Raw genomic sequence first — 23,663 nt, 5'->3', positions numbered from 1 at the left:
TTGGGACTGAATGTGATTACGGAGTGAGTGAGAGAGCTGGTTCTGTCCAGTGCAAGGCCCAGGAAGGACTCTGCATAGAAGGAAGCGAGGGAGGATGACTGCCCAGCAAGGGCATTTTAAAGCTGGGGCAGGAATGCAGAGGGTGCAGGTGATCACGTCGACAACAAGAGTTAACACTTCTCTAGTGCTTTCCATTTGCCAAGCACTGATCAAAGTCTTTCCACATATTAACTTATTTAATTCTCCAAGGAGCCACTAGGCAGGGGTGAAGGGTTCCAGCTCTACATCTGCAGTTGGGATGCTGTAGACGAAAGGTTAAGTAAATCGGGAACACACGTGCCTGTGACTGAACAGAATGTATCGAGATGCCGCCACATCAAGGGCAGCTGGGAAAATTACTGGGGAAAGCATGGAGGAAGGCAGCACCCACATTTCCTCCCTCTTCTTTCTTTTTCAACTCATCTTTATTGGGTGCCTAGACTGGGTCAGGAGCTGTCCCAAACATCATGCATACAAATAGGAAGAAGTCACAGTCTGCCTGAAAGCAGAGTCTGGAAGGTCCAGACAAGTAAACAGACTCTCTGCACACAGTGTGAAGCACGGCGGGAAGCAGAGAGTGCTGAGGGACAATGGAAGAGGGGCCCTTAGTCCATCCCCTGGTGTGGGGCAGCGAGGATGAAGGGGAAAGGGAGGAGAGCAGTCAAGGAAGGCTTCCTGGAGTAGGTGATGCTAAGGGTGAGTTTGGAAAGATAAGCAGGATTAGCTAAACTAGTGTCACCCAAACCTGGTTTCCCCAAACCAGCACCTGGGGAGCTTTTTACAGATTCTGCTACCACTATACACCTTCTCATCAAAATCTCTGAGGATGAGACCCAGAATCAGTATTTTTTAAAAGGTCTCCAAGTGATTCTGATGCAATTGGTCTGTAGATCTGCTTTTAGGAGCCACTGATCAAGGGAAAAAGGGATCACACGTATGGCCAGCAGATTCATTTGTTAACAAGAATTAGTGAGGTTTTACTGAGCCCTGACCACATGCCCCACCTTGTGCTAGGCCTGGTGACACAGATATCAATAATAAAATCTGTCCTCAGAGAGCCCATGGTCTAGTGAAGTGCTTCTCAGCCCTGGATGGACACTAAAATCCCCAAAGAGCTTTCTTAAAAAAAAAAAAAAAAGTCCCCTTCCAAACCAATTAAATCATAATCTCTGGGGTGGAGGCCAAGTGATTTCAAAGTTCAGCCAGATTTGAGACACACTGGTCTAATGAGAGAGAGACTTTCAGACAACGGAACATTCTCTTACAGGGTGATGATGCAATGACAGAGACACGCGGGCAAAAGGGGGCTTTCTCCCCAGCTGGGGCTGGCTTCTAGAAAAGAGGTCACTGGAGCTGAGTCTAAAACGATGGAGAAGAAATGGTAAGGGTGGAGGCTGGGGAAGAGGTTTTGGGAGGAATTCCAAGCAGAGAGGACAAAATGGGCCAACACACAGAGACGAGAAACAGCCTGGTGTGAACAGGGAGCTCAGGGCAGTTCCCCTAAGTCCACGCTGTCTGCAGAGCCTCCAAAACAAGGATGGTGGGCAGTGGGGCTGGAGACGTGGGTGGAGGAGAAAGCTTAGATCCATGTCTAACACCGGACTTTATGCCTGATCTTGTGCACATGGAGAGTCGTTTAAAGATTTCAAGTAGGACAACGACATGGTCGCTGTGAGTTTTTTAAAAAGATGACTTTGGGCAGTGGGGAGTATGAACTTGAGGGGTAAGACTTGAGCCAGGAAACCAACCAGAGGCTGTTGCAGAGGAAGAGACGAGGCCTGAACTCAGAAGTGAGAGGAATGGAAAGGTGGGCTCAGTGATGGACTGGGAATGGAAGACGATTAAAGGAAGACACTCAGGTTTAAGCTCACATGTCTGGTCAGATGGTGGTATCATGACTTTAGACAGAGAATAAGAACAGAAGCAGACTCGGGGCGGGGGGGAAAAGATGTACACAGTTTCAGTCAGATTCAGTCTGAAGTGCCTGTGGGAACACCCAGGAGAAGATGTGTGGCTGAAAGTCTGAAGCTAAAGGCAAAAGTCAGGCTAGAGAGAGTAACTAGGAAGCCCTCAATGTATAAGAGTAGATGGGATTACCCTGGGGATGCGTATCATGAGAGCAGGTGGCCAAGGATGGGTCCCTGGGGAGCACTTAAGCAACCACTGGAAGTAAGCCTTGCCTACACGGAGTTAGGAGCAGTCGGAGAGATGAGGATGTTCTGGGGTGTGGAATCCTGGAGCTAAGGGAGTGAAGAGTTTCAAGGAAAAGATGGGATCCTGTAAGTGAAAGACTCTAAAACAGCCATTAAATCCAGCAGTTAGGAGGCCCATGATGACTTTGCCAGAAGCAGCTTCGAGGTCGTATTGGGATGTGACTTGAGAAGTGGACGGGAGGTGGAAAAGTGTTGACTCTTTGCACAAGCCTGAAAGAGGCAGAAGAGGGAGTCTGGACATAGAAGCGAACAGGGGGGTCAAGAGGAAACATGCTGACCCCTTCCTTCTCCTCCTAAGGCTTCATCCTGGACATTTCCACCCCTCATCTGCCTTTCTTGTGTTACCCCCCAGCCCCACCCACTTGACTTGGTTTGAACTCTTCTAGGAGTCACAGGCAGACACTGAGTTTCATCATTTTCCAATTACTTCTACTCACTCACTTCTCTACTAGTCTTTGGATTTGCTGTCTATTTCAACATCTGGCAGCTGCAATCGGGGGGAGAGGGCTACCAAGTTTGCAGCTTTGGGGTGCAGAGAGACGGGGGACAACAGTAACGGACAGGATCCCAGTCCTTTGCAGAAGCCAGGGATCCACGGACAGGATCCCAGTCCTTTGCAGAAGCCGGGAATCCACACTGCTCTTCGCTGGTGAGCTCCTGGGGAGTTTCCAAGTGTGCTTAACATTTTGCTATCAGAGGACACCCACAGCAGGGCTCAGCATCCTGCCCAGAATGCTGTGATCCAACGCCCACAGCCACAGATGGGGCTAGAAGGCACCACTGTTTCCCTAGAAACACTCCCACTGTCAGAGCTGCATTCGGGGCTGGTTCATCAGGGCTGGCTGCACTCCCGCTGGTACTGCTTGGTTCCTCATTCTTCTTCCCAACTGCTGAAATCTCACTGATTGTAGGAGGATGCAATCAACCTAAGACCCCTCCCCCTGGTCGTGGTAGTGAGGGGGTTGCCTGAAAGCTCCCACCCATGACCCAGCCTACTTTCTCAATCACTCCGCCTGAGCAAAACATTAGCTTGGTGGACACATCGGGGAAGAAGGCCTTCATATGGAAACTTTAAGCAAAGATCAATCATTGCCCTATTACGAAGAGACAGCAGAGGCTTTCTAAAGGACTCACGAGGGGAAGCCATGGCCTTGGGAGGAAAGCAAGAGGTCCTGCAGTCAACAGATCCGTTTCACATAAAATGCAACATAAGCAATGATCTCTAGGCAGACCAGCTGGCAAGCAGGTGGGGATCCCGTGGCTGGCATCTGTTGGGTTCTCCCAACCCAGCGGTCCAAGGTTACTTCCATATGACACACAGCAAGGCTGAACAGAACTACCAAAGAAACATTGCTTTCTCTCTCACATTTCTTAAGTGTGGGTGACTAGAGGGCTAGAGGACAGTGGCAGGTGATGATGAGGTTCTGTGAGGGTTAAAAGTAGCCTAAAAAATGTGGGAATGTAGCCCAGCCCCATCCATGTGGCTCAAGCAATCCCAAAGGCATAGGAATATTCCTTCTTGGTCTGGTCAAAGGTTCGATGGAGAAGTTTGAATCCAGTCTACAGGGAAATTAAGGTGCATTTTGTGAATTTTGGTAATTACTGGGATATTTGTAATCTAGGACCATGAAATATCTATTGTCAGAGAAGCTGAGAACCTGGGAGCATGTTGGCACCTTGGAGCCACTTGGTCCAACTTTCTCACATAGAATGAGGACACTGCTGTCTGGAGGGAAGGAGCCCTCCTTCAAGGAGGAGGTAACCAGGGACGGGATGGGTAAGATGCCTTAGCACCCTATAGTCAGCCCCTTTTCTTCAACATCTTGTATCTTAGGGTTTGAGAATTCACTCCAGCATGGCAAACAAGACTCTGGCTGTCCCCTGGGAAGAAGGGTTGAATCTCAGGTTTGTTTTGTTTGTTTTTTTTTCCCCCATCAACCTCCAAGAAACCCACCCCCCCGGGGGCTTCCTACCTCTTGGGGTATGTTCCATGCCATGTACACATGGCTTTTAAATTCGTCCATCCAGACTTCAGCCACCCTGAGGGCGTTCCTGCGGACATGGGCGGTGAGGTCCTCGGTGTAGGGCTTGTGGGCTCGCTCAATGTGGGCAATCCGCGAGCAGGGCAGGACCTCCACGCTCCCGCCACACTGCCACACCTGCGGAAGACACGGGCCACGCATCAGTGCCAAGACCTGACCCTGAGCCTGGAACCCAGACCATAGGTGACCATGAACGCGAGCTCAGACATCCAGCTCTCCTCACCTTACTCTCCTGTCTGCAAAGGGAGCCAGCTGTAGCTTATTTCTACTCCTAGAACAGGAAGGTTATTGAGTCATTAATTTGTGTCTTGTCTCCAGTTGCTGTGGATTTACCAGCAAAGAATTAATGCACCCTCCCTCTCCAGTCTTTCCACCCTCCCTCCCCCAAAGAAAAGACTAGACATTTTGTGACCAGCTATCTGGGTTCTTCTTGCCCCGGGGGAGAAGTTAACAAAATCCTTGATAACAGTCTCTGCAGCAGTGCTTGACATGGAGGGACCAGCAGAGCCTCCCAACAGAGACATCACCTTAAAATGGACCACCTGGGCCTGGACACAGATGAGTGATCTCCACAGGGAGAGCTAGGCGCCCTGCAGCAGCTCCATCTTTCCTGGGCTCTGAGTTCTGTCAGAACCCAAGTGGGGGGCGGGGGGGAGCTATAAATAAGGGAATAAAAAAAAAAGAGAAGGGAATAATATGAAACTTCTCCCTGACCTTGGTGAGTAGGAGCTTGGACAGGATGCAATTTGATTTTGAAAAATAAAAATGACCTTGTAACCTGAGCATTGAGGGACAGTGTCTTGGAGCCCTTGCCACAATCATTCCAGACAATGTTCAATGTTCTGGAACGTGCACATCCTTTTGTGTCTTTAGGCCTTTGCCCATTCTATTTGTAATTTTGGAATGTCCTCCCTACTCCTTCTCCAGCTGAAAAAAAATATCATCTCTCAAGATCTTGGCCACCCAGCCACACTATTGTGGGGTCTTTGCTTCATTCTTGGGGCAGAGCTTCCTCCTCTGGCCCTCAAAGCTCTTGATACCACAACTTACCTGCTCATAGGTCAGCCTCCCCCTCACTGTGTTGCTAGAGGGCAGAACCCATATCTCATTCGTTTCTCGTCTCCAGCACAGAACACAAAGCCTGGTACGTACAGGTACTTTGTAAGTACTTGTTGAATAAATATATAAATGATTGATGCCTAACCAATCAATCAGTAAATGGTTGGTGCTTAGAAAAGTGGGATGAATCTGAAACACCTGGTCAGAGAGGATGAGTGAGGCTTCTGGTGGAAAGCAGTCAAGATCTCTTGATGGACAGCGGGGGTCACTTATTAGGTATCGTCAACTGGACAACTTGGCAGGTGACACTTGCGCTTATAACGTGTACCCATCGACAACCATAGGTCTTCCTCCAAGGAAAGGTCAGCTTCAAATTTAGCTTAATTCCCCTCCCCACCCCGTGCTAGTTAGGAAGAGAATGTCTTCTCTTCCACCAAGCTATTTCACACCAGTTGGTCCTGTTGGAAGTTGGAAGGCAATGGACTGACTTCCTAAGCCTGTCTTGCATTTAGTATATTATTAATATTTAGGGCCAATGGAAAGGAAACAAGCGTCCCCACTGAGCGTCCACTATGTGGCAGGCACCGGCACAAATCACACACAGTAGCTGTGTGACCTTGGGTTATTCACTTGATCTCAGGGTGCCTCAGTTTCCTCATCTCCAATGGGGATCCTAAGAGTTCCCATCTCAAGAGGTTGCTGAGGAGATTAAAGTGCTCATAGACAAAGTGCTTAGAAAGAGGCCTGGCACATAATTAGCGCTCAGTCAGCCTCGGCTATTACTGAACAAATGATACACAGCAGAATCTTCAGAATAACCCTGTGAGGTAGTGATTATTGTCTCCAATGCCAAACGAGGAGACTGAGACCAAGGCTGTCCCTTGCCCAGGACCACACAGCCAGTACCAAGGCAAAAGGATGAGTCTGGGGCTTCCCTGGTGGCGCAGTGGTTGAGAGTCCGCCTGCCGATTCAGGGGACACAGGTTCGTGCCCCGGTCCGGGAAGATCCCGCATGCTGCGGAGCAGCCGGGCCCGTGAGCCACGGCCACTAAGCCTGCGCGTCCGGAGCCTGTGCTCTGCAACGGGAGAGGCCACAACAGTGAGAGGCCCGCGTACCGCAAAAAAAAAAAAAAAAAAAAAAAAGGATGAGTCTGAGCCTGACCGAAGCTCAAGGAAGAGCCAGTGTTTCCCCAGGTGACCATGCTTTGAAGGAAGTTTCCACACCCAGGGGTGGTTCCGAGGACCAGGAAAGGAAGCCATGGAAGGCTCTAGGGTGTGTACCTTTATGTCCATGACCCATATATTCTGGGGACTGTGCTGATTTCCAACTCACTTTGCTCAGATTTTCAAGGAAAGCCTGTGAATACTGTGAATATGTTACTGATGACACACGGAGTCAGGGTAATTATTCTTTGTGCCACTGGAACGGAGGCTACTAATTGACATATTTCAGCGACCCAACACAGTACATGATTTGTAACAAAGCTCTTTTATTCCAAGACCTGTCTCTCAAAGAGTCAGTCGCCATTTCATCTTAGAGTGGGAGCCTCCGCCTTGGTTCTAATCAGAAGGGTGGTGGCAGCACCTCCCATTCTGCCCTTAGCTGCACAGTGAAAGGAGCCGTGTGAATTCACTGCTGACCTCTTGAAGCTACTCCTCTTTCCCCATCCTGTAGCCACCGCCCTCATCCAGACCACTGCCATGTCCCATCTGGACTCTGCAACAGCCTCCAAACAACTGCCCTCCCTCCTGCCTTCCTCGTCCAGTCTCTTCTCCACCCAGCAGCCAGAGTGATCTTTCGAAGGTGTACATTGGATCCCGTCCCGCCTGCACGGCGCCCTCCCTAGCACAGCCCCTGAGGCTCCGGGGGCCTGGCCCCTGCCCACCCCTCCAGCCTTCCCTCTCCTTCCCTCTTTCAAAATGTTCTCCAAGCTCTTCACCACATTCTCCTTTAGACATGTGTTAAATGGTGCCTAGAACAGATCACGGGTTTCCAGCAGAGGTGGGATGGCTGAGCTGGGTGGGAGTAGCGCATAGTTTGTAAAGGCACAGCTTTGGAGCCAGCGAGAAGTGGATTCCAATCTCTACCTCTGCCACCTGCTGCTGTGTCACCTTTGGCAGGATATTTCTCCTCCCAAGTCTCAATTTCGCCCGGTAGAAGAAGGGGATGGAGTGCAGGTAGGTGTTTGACCCCGAGCCTGCCTCCGGGTGAGCTCTGTATGCGTGGCAGCCGAGGTGGGATCAGGACATCTGGGTCTATTCTGACCCCACCATGTGCTGGCTGAGCGGCAACTCTGGGGTACTTCACCTCCCATCCATGAAACTCAAATGACAGTGATTGCTACACTGAGCAGTGGGCTCTGGAAGCCCCTGTCGTAGTGCTCGGAATATTGTAAGCCCTTAGCCTGCACTTGTTATTATTGAGTATTTTATAATAACCATTATGATCGCTGCTATTGGCTTCTCCTGTACAGCCACCTTCAGGGGACAAATGATTGCAGAGGAGTCACACGTCTGGCTGAAGCCCAACAGACAACAGACGTGCTGCCCTCCAGAGTGCCTGGCCCAGCAGGGAGAGGCTCCTCTCCAGAGACTGGAAGCACCTGTTCACCTAGAGCTTGTCTCCACTCTCCTCTCTTCTGTGAAAAGAAACTCATCTATTGTGAGCATCTGCCTCGGATATAGCCTTTGGGTTCCTGGCAGCTTCTGGTTGGAGCAGAAGATGTGTATTTGGCGTGTTTGCCCCTTCACTTCCGGACCCTGACCAGTGACCCTGAAATAAACAAGAGAGAGCCTGTGCTCCACGATCCCCGCATGATGAGCAGCTCCGCTGACCAATGGCTTGCTCCAGAGAGAATCTCAGAAGTCTTACCCACAGCTGATCTCAGAGGCCCTCTCGTGGATGGCAGACAAAGGATAGGAAAGAAAATCATTGGCATTTGGACCTCACGAAAGATGACATCATGACGCTTCCATGGAGGTTTGGGAGGATGAGGAAGTAAAATGGATCCAGGCCTGGAACACAGGTCTTAGCTGGCGTGATGCGGCAAGACCCAAACCAGATAGAGGCTACAGACGGGAGGCATTGTGCCAGAGAAGCAGGGCCGCTGGAGGGAGGGCAAAGATGCGGGACAGAATGATGGCTTAGCACTGCAAGTTCTAGGGGTGGAGGTGCCAAGAGGAGGAAGGGCGAGGGTTGGCTGCCAAAGGGGTGGCTGAGAAATGAAGACCAAGGGTCAGCAACCAAGAGGGCAGATGAGGTCGCAGGGGTCGCAGGGCACAGGAAGCCACTACCAAGGCAGAACTTAATTTTTACCTAGTGCGCCTGTGACCCAGGCTCATAACAAGTGAGGCGTGTGCTAGTCTTACAGGCCCTGGGGATGCCTGGTGGCACGTCAGCCCAAGGCTGGACCTCGTGGCTTCTGGATGGGCACCGGGCAACATGTTTCCTGACCACACCAATTTTTTTCCTGTCTCTGTGCCTTTTCACCTGCTATTCCATCTTTCTGGAGTAAATCCCCCACTTGTTACCCACCTCAAATCTTACCTTCTTTCACCCACTCAGTCTAAATTAGATCCCCTCTGAATACCTTTAGCACCCCACCCTTTTTCTTATTAATGCTTATTCACAATACTTCCATTTACGTATTTCTTCGTTCAATGTCTGCCCTCCACCTCCATTGCCCTGCTAAAGTATAAGCTCCAGGAAGACAAGGTGCACGTTGCATATACCAACACCAGGCACTCAGGACATGTTCAATAGCTGTGATCTGAATGAGTGATTCCAGCAATCCCAGAGCCCTGGGCTTTCATTCACCATAGAGAGAGGCGGCTTAACTCGCTTAGCTGGCTCCTCTAATAAAGGCCATAAACATAAAATGGGCCGGATTTTACCGAACACAATGACTTCCTTCAAACCCAAGTGGTTTTTCAGCAAAGCTCTGACATTTAAGTGCATGCTGCTACAAACGAGAAGAGTTACTTTGGCTGCAGACTTGAATTACCATTATAAAACTCGGGAAGTTATCAAATGAACCTGGGCGATTGCAGGCGGTTTCATCTTAGGGAACCATGAACTCACTGTAGAGAAAGCCCCCCACCTAGCCAACGCTTCCAGACGCCCACGGAGGAGCTGCTGGGCTGCCCCCAGACGTGACTGAGAACCTGAACTGTTGTAAACAGAAGGGCGAGTCACACTCACCAACAGCCCTTCCCAGGGAGCCCTAATCCTGTGACTGTTTCTGAAGAAACTTGGTGCCTCCATCTGGGAACTACAAGAAAGCATGCAGGTCTTGCGGGCTGGTAGACAGAGTGTGAATCCTGCCTCTGTCCCACGTTAGCCTTTCACTTGGACCTGTTCTTGGATGTCAGTTGCCTTTTGATTGGGGCAACTGGCAGGTTTAAAAGAGATGCTGTATGAAAAGCTCCCTCTAGCAAAGACAGGCATCTAGTAGGTTCTTAGGAAGGATCAGGTTCCTTTCCCTTCCCAGGACTGGAAGCTGCTGGTACAAGTTCAGGGTCAGAAGACTGAGTTTATGTCCTATGTTTGCCACTTACATAAATAAACCTGCTTCCTTCCCAAGCCTCAGTTTCTCCCAGCTGCCAAATGGAGGAGCTGGACTCAGTGACATGTTAGATACCTTCTACTTTTTGCATTCTGTGGTTCTAAGTGTTCTTGCCAATACCTCAAATATTACCCAGTATTTGAGACAACCGGTAGAGTTGTGAATTGGGAGTTATAAAATAGGGAGACACTGGAGGCAAGACATCAGGATACAGTGTGACCATTTCTCCTACTCAGAGTCTGGTGATCACTCTGTAGTCTTTGGTAGGAATAGCAGATAACACTCCCATGTTAAATCCGTTCACTGGTTAATATTCTTTTGAAGCACTGGGTTAAGAAGGATTCTGAGGCTCCGTCTGGGCTTAGTGGAAAAGCATGCCACCATTTATTAGTAATATCTACCGAGGGTAAGTGATTGGGGGGCGGTGGCACCTTAGTCTTGTACTTCATAAGCACAGTCCACAGGATAAGACCCCAAATCCTGTCCAGCTTTTATCTCCTTATGACATTTAATGAGCTCTTGTCTCTTGGCAAAATCTTCCCACTGTTCCCTTAGCCCAGACATCCTCCTTCCTGCTCTCCGTCCAACCAAAGCCAGCCTGGCCCTGTTCCTCCAAAGTCCTGAAATACGATTCGCACCACTCAAGTGGTCCTTATTTCTTGGCTCATCTTGTTAATTACCTTTTTATGCATAGCTGTCTCGCCTAACTTGGCTGTGAAATGCTGAGACAAGAGTCAAAAGCCAACCCAGGCAGGCTGGGGGGAGGAAGACAAGGAAGATGGAGGCTGAGGCCTGAGAATGGTTGGCAGAAGACCAGCAACGTGTTTGCAGAGTGGCTGTAGGGTCAGAAATGCAGGCAAACAAAGACACTGACTAGGGCATCACCTAGACACCACATGCGTCTCACTCTAGTAGCAGCGTGCACGGGAATGAGAAGGAAAGAGAGGTCAAACCTGGGCAAAGCTAAGTCAAAAGCCAGAGGCTGTCAGCCTCTTCCCCCTATCACATATATTTATTTGCCTGGCTAATTCCTACCTACTTTTCCTGTCTGACCTGAATTTGGTAAATGCCTCTGCTCTGCATTCCCGTGTCACCCATACCTCCTCCAGCTGGGTGCCTGTGTACCTCGTATATGTACAGTTTAAAGACACATAACACCAGGGACAACTGTTTACCTACCGCCCACTTAAGAAACAGTATTGGCAGCAACTTAGAAATCTCTGTGTGCTGCTCCTTACCCACAAAGGTAACCCATTATCCTGAATCTTGTTAATAATTTCCTTGCCATCAAGCTCAACTACGTACTTAGTTTTACCTGGTTTTAAATGCTGTATAAATGGAAGTGTATTTTCTGCATTCTTCAACTTGCTTCTTGCTCCATTTATTTTCATCACCATTGTGCTCCATCATATAAATGTACAGACATTTATTTATGCATTCTCCTGGTGGCCCACAGTCTGGTTGTTTTCAGGATTATGAACAGTGCTCCTTCGAATATTCTTATACATGTCTCTTGGCACCCAAGAGAGAGCACCTCTCTGTGTATCTTCACATAGTGGAATTTCTGAGCCATAGGTTAGAACACGCGTTCAACTCTCCCAGGGAGAGTGAAACTCTTCCAAAGTGAGAATCCCATGTTCCAGTCCCACCAGAACAGATGAGCACTCATGTTGCTTTACAATCTTGCCAACGTTTGGCATCGTTCATAGATGGGTGTGAAATTCACTCTCACTGTAGTTTTAATTTGCATTTCCCTGAGTACCAGTGAGATGGAGCATTTTTTCCTATTTATGGGCCCAAAACACCAGCCTGTGAGAGAAGACCCATGGCCACCTTGCTCTCCTTAAGGAATCTCAAGAGCCTAAACAGGGCCTGGCACATGATAGATACTCGATAAGTTGCATGAATGAAGGATTGAGAGTTGAGCCTTAGTTCTGAGTCATCCCCCTGTGCACTTTCCTCGGTGCTCTCCCAGGTTTCCAAAGGCAGACATTTCATTCTTTTCAAGTGTAAGGAAACATTTTTTAAAGTCTGACAATGCTTATTCTTCCATCAGGCTCCACAGAAAAACACTCCCTGGGGATCCAGTTTCCCAAGCCCTATTCTTACAATAAAACACTGCCGAAAGGTCTTTTGGACAGAATTGCTGCTCGGGGAAAAAAACAAAAAAAAAAACGATGCTTTTTCTTGGAAGATGTCCCTGAAGGGGTCTGATTTTGGGTCAGCCATAAGAAGCCCTTGAAGCAGTTTCCCTGTTTGAAAGGGATCCTTCATAACTCTCAGAAGGCAGCAGGAGGATTCATCTGGTAGGAATCCAAGAAGAGACCAGCTGGGCTGGAATGTCTGGAAACTTTTCATGAAGAAAAAGTTAAAAGGCTGTTCTGCAGGGACTTGAGATTTGCTGAAATAGCTGTTTACCTATAGGAAACCCAGGGGCAGCCATGGTGCCAAGCTCAGCAAACCAGCCCACTATAGACAGGGGCCCCAGCTTTCCTTGGACTCTAATGCTCTGACTCTAAAGATTGGGACCATGAAAGTTCATTTCCTTATGGGAAATTCCAGGAGGATCGCTTAGCAAACACGTGGTCATTGAGATTAGAAGCCCTCTTTCAGTGCTTCCAAACAAGGTGAACTTATACATGGTTACCTTCAAACTCACAGCAGCCAACAGCCCTGATTACTATTGTCTAAATGCAGGCTAGGGTGGACTCAAGACAGAACGGAAGAAAAGGAAGAAGACAGGCCTGGTCCTACCTGGGGTTGGGGAAGTGAAGCCAAGAGAAGGGTGGTCTCCAAGAATGTGGCTGACTCCTAACACAAATCTGTGTGTTCCTCTATATCTCCCAGCCTTCTTTGAAGTCGGAAGGGATTGTGTGAGCAGCTCAGGCCAATGAAATAAGAGAGGAAATTACAGCTGTCACTTTCAGGCCCAGGTGGGTAAGTATCCTGTGTGGGAAACCCATGAACACTTCTACCACTTCTCCTCCCAATCCGCTGGATGTTTACGCCAAGATGACCTTGAAGTTCAAAGAAGGGGAACCCCTAAGCAACCTGAGTCCTCAGTTACCACTTGGAGAAGAGCTGGCCAGGAGAGCCCCCCAACATTTAGAGGATTGTGAAGTGAGTGAGAAATAAACTTGTCCTGGGTTCAGCCTTTGGGGTTTGGGGGCTGCTGTTGCAGACTGTGAACATTTCCCTGATTCACACAAGCTGCCGGCATGTGGAGAGGCAAAGTGACCAGAGAGGCTTGGGCCCTGCAGCATGGATAACAAGGGGTTCAATCTATTGGGTGAGACTTTGCAGCAGAAGTTTCCAGGCATGGGGAGAGACTGTCCAGGTCCAGATGATGAGTCCACTCAGAGCAGGTCCCCACTAGGGACTGAAGATACAGAGAGGAGATTTAGTCCCCAGTGGGGGAGAGAGGGAGCTGCCAGGGGTAGGCAGGTATTAGGACTCCTGCAAAACAGGCTGTAGGGGAGAGTCCGGTTCCAGTTCAGAACCAGAGCAGCAGTCAGAAAACCAAGGGAGAAGCCAGCAGGCTGAAAGAGGAGAAGCCAGGGGCTTGGAGACCACGCATGACTCGGGGCTCCTCCGACGGCCACAGGTAGCAGCCCCATGGCAGCTCCACAGATCCTAGTGTGAGCCAGCAGGAGGCGGGGTTGCAGCCACACCGCCAGCCCTGGTCAGGTGACACAGTCTAGCAGGGCTGACCCTCACAGCTTCCCCGTGCATGAAGCCGAGAAGGCTAGTTCCAGCCCAGGCGTTTCTATAGAACCAAAACTACAGAAGCCCCAAGCTCTGAGACAGAAGTATTGGCCACGTTCCAAATCAGGGTCCCATTGACACGCGTGCTCTCTACTCTAATTGCATCTTTTGTTTTGAACTAAGATCTCTGGCTCCATTACCATCACTGATGCTGTAGAGAATAATAATGAGCTTGAATGTCACAGGGACTCAGGGAACAATTTTCTGAAATCCAAATAAAACCCTTCCCGTCCCTAGTGTGAGAGTCATTTTTATCAGATAACTCAGCCCATCCATTTACTCAGGAGTTCTCAGAGCCCTCTCTGGTGGGTTAAGGCCCTCTGAGTTGCTGTAAGCGCCTTCTCCCGTGGATGTATCCAGAAAAGCTCGCTCTACCCAGCTGCTATTCAAAGCTGATCCCCAGGACTATGTTTAATTTATACTTTGCTATATGAAGATGAACCACTGACTCATTTAATGTGTTTCCTTTTTTATGTCTTTAATCAGTGGCTGTTTCTTTCCTCTCTCAGAAGCTTAATCTAATCAGAAACAGCCCCTACTCCCCATATGAACGGCTCGTTAGCGTGTTCCAATCAAATTCAAATTGACTGTCCATACCAGATGCCCCTCCCACACACATACAAAAAGAGTGACCCTGGTTCAAAGGATAAGGCAGGAGGATACGTTAGGAGGGTCCTTTCTGAAATGCAGGGCAATCAGAATCACTAGAGGAAAGTATAATACAATCTGTCACCTCCCAGCATGGTGGAGCCAGATGACAGGTGACCCATGTGTCACTGGGACAGCACAGGTGGGGAAGTTTGGCAGACCCTGGGTGCAAACATTAGAGGAAAAGCTGTGTGTCTGGCCCAAGCATCACACCCACATTCGGCTCAGAGGAACGCTCGAGGTTATCGTTCAGATGATAAAACAAATCTGAGATGCTGAACATTTTCTCACGCAGAAGTATTTGTTCTAAAGAGTTTTCCTCTTACTCCACTGGAATTCAGATTAAGAAAGCTAGTGTGCTGGGTTTTCACTTAAAGAGATTTGCCCTTTTCATACACATCAAAAGGAATTGTCAGCTTGGGTTTCATCTCTGATAGGTACCTACAGCAAACTCACATTAAAAATGGGATTTACGGGCTTCCCTGGTGGCACAGTGGTTGAGAGTCCACCTGCCAATGCAGGGGACGCAGGTTCGTGCCCCGGTCCGGGAGGATCCCACGTGCCACGCAGCGGCTGGGCCCGTGGGCCATGGCCACTGGGCCTGCACGTCTGGAGCCTGTGCTCCGCGGCGGGAGAGGCCATAGCAGTGAGAGGCCCGCGTACCGCAAAAAAAAAAAAAGAAAAGAAAAAACAATGGGATTTACAAAAGAGATCAGCATTGCAGTATAGCAGAACTGCAGGGGAACTAACAGATTACCTTTCATTTCCCACCTGAGGTTCAAGGTCACATGATAATATAGAAGCACAGTAGGAAATGTTTCCAAGACCTCTGCCTCTTGTGAGACGGGAGGACATTGTGGTCAGAGAACAGAGGTTAAACAGTCTTGCTGTCAAATCCTACATTTCCCATTTGCTAGATTGGTGACTTCAGACATTTCATTTCACTTTCTAATATTCAGTTTTCTTGTCTGTGCAACGTGTCACAAAAATGACACATTGCAAAAGTAGATGTGAGGATCAAACGAGAGAATTTCAACACCCAGCCCAAGTTTAGAGCCCACTAAGTGTGAGGTATAACTATTACCAGTGTAAGACTCCACTGATGATAAGATTCACCACCGCAGTAATAAGAACTTTTCAGGGCAGGAGGAAACACCACATTCTGCTGAGCTTGACATTTATATATCCACCTGCCTTCATGTCACCTCCACGTGTGTGTCTCTCAGGCATCGCAAGCTTACCTTGTCCAAAACCAAGTTCATGATTTCCTTCCCTGCCTCCCCAGATGTCCCTTCATCTTCCCCTCATCCGTCTAATAGCCCACGCCTGAAACCTACATAAATAATTATGTAACTCATCTGTAATTATGTCCTCTTCCTCCCCCTTCACAGCCAGTAATGCATCAGCAAATGCAGTCAGTTCTACCTCCTAAATATAGCTTAAATTTAATCACATCTCTCAATATGCACAGACAACATTCTGCTCCAATCATTTTTGTGTGGACAACTCTATCAATAGCCTTTTTTTTTTTTAAAACCAGGAATGTACAAATGTCCTTATTCAAAAATACAAAATAAATTATCTGTAGGTATGGACAATGATAGCAGTAAACCATTCTATGTTGTCAACTGAAACCAGTAACTGATGGTTATAGTGATTTTCTTAAACATCAGCCAGCCTGTTCTTCAGTCATCTCCTTCAACTGACCTCTCTTAAAGTTATTGGTGAGGAACGCTGCCTTGAGCTTCCTTTCACATCTCATTAATGATGGTAAAGCACTATTCTAGGAATTAGGACATGCCACCTCCCATCCCACCTCCCATCCCACCCATTTCGCCCATTCCAGGATCCTTCTCTTCTTTTCTCTTCTTTAGGAATTTCTGTGACTACGACTTCTACTGTAGTTAACAGAGAGGCCACTCCAGCAGCATCCAGTAATGCACTTCTTACAACCTTAGCTGGATCGGTGATTCCTTTTTCCACCATATTCACAAAATCTCCAAGCATAGCATCATAACCAACTTCTGAAGAACTTTGCAAAATTTTCTCAACTTCAACACCTGCATTCTTAGCAATGGTCATTGCAGGAATTTTGAGTGTTTTAAAAATAATTTCTATACTAATTTTTTGATCTTCATTAGCTGGAGTTTTGAATCCAAGGCTGGAAGGCACTGAAGCAGGGCACAGCCCCTTCCCAAAACAATGCCTTCTTCAACAGCAGCTCACATAGCATTAAGGGCATCTGTAACTCTGTCTTTCTTTCCATTCACTTCAACGTCACTTGTCCCACCAACCTTTAGCACAGCAACACCATCTGAGAGTTTTGCCAGACGTTCATTCAGTTTTTCCTTTTCATATTCACTAGATGTAATATCTAACTGCTCGATGATTTCTTGAATACGCTTTTCAATTTGAGCCTTGTCACCTTTTCCTTTCAAGAGCATGGCATCATCTTTGGTCACAATGATCTCTCCAACTTTTCCTAAGTCATGAGGCTGAACATTTTCAAGATTTAGAGTTAGCCCTTCTTCTCCAAATACTGTACCACCAGTAGCAATAGCCATGTCTTTAAGCTGGTTCTTTCTATTGTCACCAAAACCTGGACCTTTGACTGCTACAACCTGAAGACCAACTTTCAGCCTATTCAAAACAAGTGTACTTAGAGCTTCTCCATCCACATCTTCAGCAATTATGACCAAGGGCTTATGGTGAGCATTGGCAATTTCAAGAGCAGGAACAATGGACTGGACACCAAAATTTTCTTTTCACTCAACAGAACATACGCATCTTGGAATTCACATTTCTGACCTTTTGATGTATTAATAAAGTATGCAGAGATATACCCTCTATCAAACTTCATGCCTTCAATAATTTCTAATTTCGTCATTCAGTGTTTTTCCATCCTTTACTGTGATAACGTACTTTCTTCCAACCTTTTTCATCGCATCAGAAATGATGTTGCCAATTTCTTTGTCTCCATTGGCAGGAATCGTAGTAACCTGGGCTATCTCTTCTGGGGTTGCCACAGGTTTAGACTGCTTCTTAAGTTCAGCAATTATAGCATCAACAGCTAACATCACACCCCCCCTGATTTCCACTGGATTAGCACCTTTGCTAAGCTTCTCGAAGCCTTCCTTGGCGATAGAGCCAGTACAGTAGCAGTAGTGGTACCATCCCCACCCTCTTGTGTTATTGGCAACATCTTGAACAAGTTTAGCACCAATATTTTTATATTTATCTTTTAAGTCAATGGACGTTGCAACAGTCACACCATCTTTTGTCACTCTGGGACTTCCCCAACTCTGTTCAATAATCACTGTCCTTGCCTTTGGCTCCATAGTAACGGCTACAGCATCAGCTAAAAGGTCTACACCTTGAAGCATTAAGGCTCGGGCATCCGCACCAAATTTTACATCTTTGGCATAAGCCCGAGTGAGATGAGAAGCCAGTGCCCTGGACACTGGCCTCATCTGGCGAAGGACTGAGGGTAATCGAAACGTTTCTGTGGGGCGGCGGCACGGCTTGCAGGCGACGAGACAGGCCGTCAGCGGCGAGTGAGGGACAGACTGCAGGGCACACACAGCAATGAGCCCGCGTCCCCTCCCTCCGCCTATCAATAGCCTTCTAACAAGTTTTTTTGCTTGTTTGCAAGTTTGTTGCGGTCCAATCCATCTTCTAAAATTATAAATCAGATCATGTCCCTTCTCCGCTTTAATTCAACCATTATTTATTTAATATTTCCTTCCTTTGTGCTGGGGGCTGTAATATGAGATGGGAATTTTGTCACTGAACGAATCCTACAAAGCCCATGACTTTTTGGAACTTACATTCTGTGCTTTTCATTGTGTCCCTCCGACCCCGAAAATTCATATGTTGAAGCCTTGTCACCAGCCCCCCACCCTGTGACTGTATTGGAGATAGAGCCTTTAAGGATGTGATGAAGGATGATCAAATAAGTTTGTAAGGACTGAATCCTGACCAGACACAACTGGTGTCCTTATAAGAAGAGGAAGGGACTGTAGAGCTCTCTCTCTACCATGTAGGGCACAGCAGGATGGTGGCTGTCTGGAAGCCAGGAGGAGAGCTCTCACCAGAATCTGACCATGCTGGTTCCCTGATCTCAGACTTTCAGCCTTCAGAACTGTGAGAAAATAAACTTCTGTTGTTAAGCCATCCGGTCTATGGTATTTTGTTATGGCAGCCGGAATTGACTAATACAGCACTCATTACAATTTGTAACTATACATTTATTCTTTGTTCCCTTTTATCAGCTGTCTGTCCCATTATACCATCAGCTCCAAGAGGGAAGGGGCTGTGTTTACTTTTTAAACATTGTATGCCAAATATTAAGCATGTAATTTTAAGCATTACACGCTCAATGTTAAACATTGTATGCCCAATGTCACCTATGGCAGGCGCCTACCAAATAACGTCAAATGAACGAAATTGCATTAAATGTACATATAAAATTATAAGTTAAGTGATCATGTCCTGGTTTGCCCATGACAACATTGGTTCATGCCTGCTGGTCCAGTGTAACAGTTAGTGGTATCCTCTTTTACTCTCAAAAGTGTTCTGATTTGGATAATAAATTGTAATTTATTTATATATTTATTATTTATCTATACATGCCAAATTTATCAGGCACAACCTGATTTTAGAAACACTGAAACCCAAGATAAGCATCTGCCTTGAAATCATAGTATTACTAATATTTTCTCTCCCCTATGCCATGATTTCTTTATAGGACTACCAATTCTAAGGCAGTGAAAATGACACACGCCGTCAAGACCCTCACTCACTGATGAGCAGCATTTGAAGTAGGCATAATGAAAAAAGCCAGACACACTGCATTGAGTGTGGCCAGCACTAAGCAAGGAAAGAGGTCCCGTTCATTAGACTATCCAAAACTAGAGAGAGAGCCCAGACACAGAGAGCGACAGGACCTTGGGGAGTAAATGTCTCCTGGGGGTGTTACTGGGGGTGACTATCTTCAGGGCTGACTTTATGTGCAGGTAAGCCCGCTTGATGGAAAAACTTGTGTGTAGGGATAATTTCTGTAAACCGTCATTGGTAAGCACTGGGAAATTTTACTCATCAGGATCTTGCCCCTTGCATTGCTTTACAAAGTGAAGAGCATTTGCAATGGGAGTAGATGTCTCTTAATTCCCCTTCTGCAATTTGAGATTTGTGAGTAGGAGGATTTTTCAAAAGCAAACCACAACACTGTTTGGATGGTGATCATGATGAGACAGATGCTGATGCTGAAGAGGACGAGGGGGAGGAGGGAGAAGAGGAGGAAGAGAGGAGGAGGGGGAGGAGAGGGAGAGGAAGAGGAGGAGGAGGGGGAGGAGGGGGAGGAGGAAGGGCAGGAGGAGTGGGAGGAGGAGGGAGAGGAGGAAGAGAGGGGGAGGGGGAGGAGAGGGAGAAGAAGGGAAGGAGGAGGGGGAGGAAAGGAAGAAGGAGGGGGAGGAAGGGGAGGAGGAGGGGAAGGAAGGGGAGGAGGAGGGGGAGGAGGAGGGAGAGGAGGAAGAGGGGGGAGGGGAGGGAGAGGAAGGGGAGGGGGGGAAGGGGAGGAGAAAGAGGAGGAGGGGCGGGAGAAGGAAGTGGGGGGCAGACCCTGCTCAGTTTCTATCAGTCATTCTGAGGAGCTGATTCTGGCCTTGCCTGGTGGTCCCTTCCTGGAAAATTGGAAACACGATGTAATGGTGGCAAAGAAGTTACCTTCCAAGGGCACAACACAAAGCAGCAGGCAGACTCAATTAAAGAAAGACAAAATACAAAACAAAAAACGAATAAGAAAAGGAGTGAGAAACTGACTCTCTGGAGCTTTAACATCCATTGCTGGCTCCCAGGTTTTTTACACTTTTGCTCTTGCTTTTTTCCCCAAATCTGGAAATTATACATTGAGACATTACTATTATCTAATCCACAGCCTATAATCAAATTTCATTAGTGGTCCCAATAATGGCCTTTATAGCTATTTTCCACCTTGGTCCTAACTTTTTAACAAGGTAACATTTTCTTCAGCTTGGCTCTCAAACCCCTTTATCAATTGTTACCTCTTCTGTGCAGTTTATTAATCTTACTTTGCTATGGCTCTCTCATTGAACACAATTAAAGAAACGTAAGTGTGAAGACCCTTCCAGAATAAAATTGTCCATGGGTCCTCTCCTTCTGCTCCCCACCATTTCTAGGTAATTGCTTCATTATGTACTTTTTTAATTGCTTTGTTCTTTAGGGATAAATTTTGCACTTAACTTTACTAACCGGAAAACTTACAACGTACTGTTAAGCTGTGTCTGTTCCACGGCTGCTTTGTAATTGCAGAGTCACTGCGTGGCTGGTGAGCTAAAGATAATGTGCTATGGCAAAGAACCTTCCTCTCAATGTTTTCAGATACCTTCTGCCTACCCAGCATGGCAGAATAATTGGTTCTGGGCTGCCTGGGGCGCTAAGCTCCCCTTCCATATAGAGATCGCAAGCAGAGAAGACCCCGATCCCGGAGGTTTAGGCTTCTTAGGCCCCAGGATGCTCAGATCTCAAGGGCCCTGGGAATTTCAGGCCCCACGGTCCCAGGAGGCCACCCCTAGTGGCACACACTCCAACAGAGCAGGGCTGGCTACAGCTGACCACCTAGAAAGACAATGTCAACTCCTCTCTTAAGGTCAAGTCCATATTTTCCCAGGGCCCTTGCACTTGGCCTGTGCCTGCAAACAGTTTTCAAGGAATCCCTCTCCCTCCATTCTTTTTTTTTTTTTTTCTTTTTGCGGTATGCGGGCCCCCCACCGCTGTGGCCTCTCCCGTTGCGGAGCACAGGCTCCGGACGCGCAGGCTCAGCGGCCATGGCTCACGGGCCCAGCCGCTCCGCGGCACACGGGATCCTCCCAGACCGGGGCACGAACCCGTGCCCCCTTCATCGGCAGGCAGACTCTCAAGCACTGCGCCACCAGGGAAGCCCTCCCTCCATTCTTGGTCAAATAAAATCTCTCAACTCCTTGCCCCCTCAATCCCTCCTTTGAAATCTGTATTCTATCACCACCCCTTGACCCCAACTGTCCCCTCAAAGGCTTCTTCCACTCGCATCGGGATGCCCTTTCTCTACTCACATTCTCACAGTACAGGGCTTTAGAGGCTTAGGCATCAGACAGAACCGTGTTCAAATCCCAGCTCCACCAAACTCTTTCTATGTGGGACCTGGGCAACTGACTCAACCTCTCTGAGCCTCAGTCTTCTCGTCTATAAAATGAGGATAATAATTCTAGCCTCTTGTGGTTCTCAGGACGAAATGACATACAGCATAAAACTCACCAGGATGTAAGCTCTAAGAGGGTACAATGTAGACAATCCTGTTCATCACTGTATGCCCAGCGCTCAGCACAGTGTCTGTCTAGTATCAAATAAACAAAAGCACCGAGCACAAAGTAAACAATGAATAAATGGTAGCTATTATCATGTGGTCATCTTACCATGACTAGTGCAATCCTGAAATGCTTCCCATGACATCTGTGGTTTTCCACCAACTCAGCTCTTATTTTTCTAGTCAATTCTTCTCTGTAACTATGGGCACCACCCTGCCACCTGCCCCATTTCCTATGCCCATGCTCAATTCTAAAATCTCTTTCTAGTTCAGACTTTCATCCTCTCTGGGCTCCTCCATCCTCGTACCTTCCGTGGGCACACAGAGGGCACCTGATCCCCTGTCTCACCTCCAGATCTTCTCTTTACCTTTAGTTCTGGCTTCTTGCTGAAGTCAAGATCTGGGTATTACCTTTCTCCCCTAATGCCAAGTGCAGAACACAAGCAGCATAATAAATGTTCACTGTGTAAATAAACAGATGGACGAATAATGCGAGCTTTCTGGTTATTTCCATTGTTATTTCTAATATCAAACTTGCCCCATTTTTCCCCACAAACCAACTCTCTACACCAAAGACCCCTTTCTTAGTCAATGGTACCCCCAAATCTCTCAGCACCTGGGCTTGAAATCTCAATGCCATCTTTGTCAAACTTTAATAACGCATTTATAAGGACCATGAATGGCTACGTCTTGACCTCCAATGAGCACTCAGACCACTATTAGCATCTAACACAGCGCTAAGGGAACACATGGACAATGCCTTAGCAAAAGTTTTGAGTCGGGCTTCGCTGGTGGCTCAGTGGTTGAGAGTCCGCCTGCTGATGCAGGGGGCGCGGGTTTGTGCCCCGGTCCGGGTGGATCCCGTGTGCCGCGGAGCGGCTGGGCCCGTGAGCCATGGCCGCTGAGCCTGCGCGTCCGGAGTACTGTGGTCCTTTTCCAAAGCGATGCTGACCCACGTTAGCTCCTGAAATTAAACTTTATGCCATGGACAATTTTAAACCCTGAAGGCAGAGGTGGATGGACATCGTGAGACAGTGATAAGGTATGAACCTTGAAACCACTCAGGCTGGTTCTTATCTTGAGTGATTTGGGGAAGCATTTTATCGTATTACTTCCAGCTTCCTGACTTACAAAATGGGGATAACAACACGGGCCTCATGGGACTTACATAAAAATTAACAAGATAATATAAACAAAGTGATAGGTCAATAGCATCCAATAAATGGAAGTTCCTCCACTCGTTATTGTTATGATTAATAATATTATCATCATCTTCCAGACTTGTGGTCTAATACCGCTACCAACTGTGGAGCATGTATCTGCTTCATGAAATAATAATCTTCTGTTGCCCAAGAGTTGATGTCACTAAACCAACTCTTAGACATTTCAGACCTAGAAAGGCCAATGTTAGAAACCAAGGAAATGTCTGTCTGGACTCTCCCAGTAATAGGTCATCCACCATAAGTTCACCTTTTCCTTTTACTTAAGTCATTGATGAAAATGTTGGACAAGCCAGGATGAGCAAAGAGCCCACCGAAGGCCACCCGCTGGATTGCCAATGACCACTCTTTTTCTCCATCTGACTGCTCTACCTTGTCTGTCCTCTGTTTTAGCCCCATGTTACAGACCCCCAGTTCCCAGCCTTAGAGTTCAGCCACAGTCATGCTCTTTCTCAGCTGTCACTTTGCACGTGTCACCTCAACTCTCTGCAACACCTGTCCTCCTCTTCCCACCTGAATAACACACCTTCATTGCTTAGGCCCAGCCTAAATGCTGCCTCCTTTGTGAAGCCTCAGCCAGCTCCAGGGGTAGAGGGGTCACTCCCTCTTGGGTGCTACTGTAAAGCACACAGCATCTTTCATCCTTGCCATTTTGGTCCATAGCACTGGGTTATGCCTTACTTAGTGCTTCAATCCGAATTATATTCACAATGATGAATTTTCATCCAGGAAGTATTTTCTGGAATAAATGT

The 23,663-nt window shown here is 47.6% G+C and overlaps 1 protein-coding gene, 1 long non-coding RNA gene and 1 pseudogene across 3 annotated transcripts in view; 1 reads left to right on the top strand and 2 right to left on the bottom strand.

Annotated features, from left to right (window-relative positions):
* Positions 1-23,663, bottom strand: part of GALNT18 (polypeptide N-acetylgalactosaminyltransferase 18) — a 350,781-nt gene that overhangs the window by 68,942 nt on the left and 258,176 nt on the right. For both annotated transcript variants that reach the window (XM_060159658.1, XM_060159659.1), the window contains exon 7: positions 4,226-4,411. In XM_060159658.1, the coding sequence (XP_060015641.1) occupies positions 4,226-4,411 (186 nt within the window). The remainder of the gene's footprint in view (positions 1-4,225; positions 4,412-23,663) is intronic.
* LOC132526005 (uncharacterized) lies at positions 1,521-4,853 on the top strand. Its single transcript, XR_009542426.1, has 4 exons — positions 1,521-1,710; positions 3,875-4,010; positions 4,087-4,157; positions 4,613-4,853. It is a non-coding gene; the product is annotated as an uncharacterized LOC132526005 (long non-coding RNA).
* LOC132526003 (60 kDa heat shock protein, mitochondrial-like) lies at positions 15,873-17,819 on the bottom strand (annotated as a pseudogene).

This window comes from Lagenorhynchus albirostris, chromosome 9 (genome assembly GCF_949774975.1).
Source record: "Lagenorhynchus albirostris chromosome 9, mLagAlb1.1, whole genome shotgun sequence".
NCBI classification, from domain to species: Eukaryota; Metazoa; Chordata; class Mammalia; order Artiodactyla; family Delphinidae; genus Lagenorhynchus; species Lagenorhynchus albirostris.
This window is presented reverse-complemented; position numbering and strand designations above follow the sequence as displayed.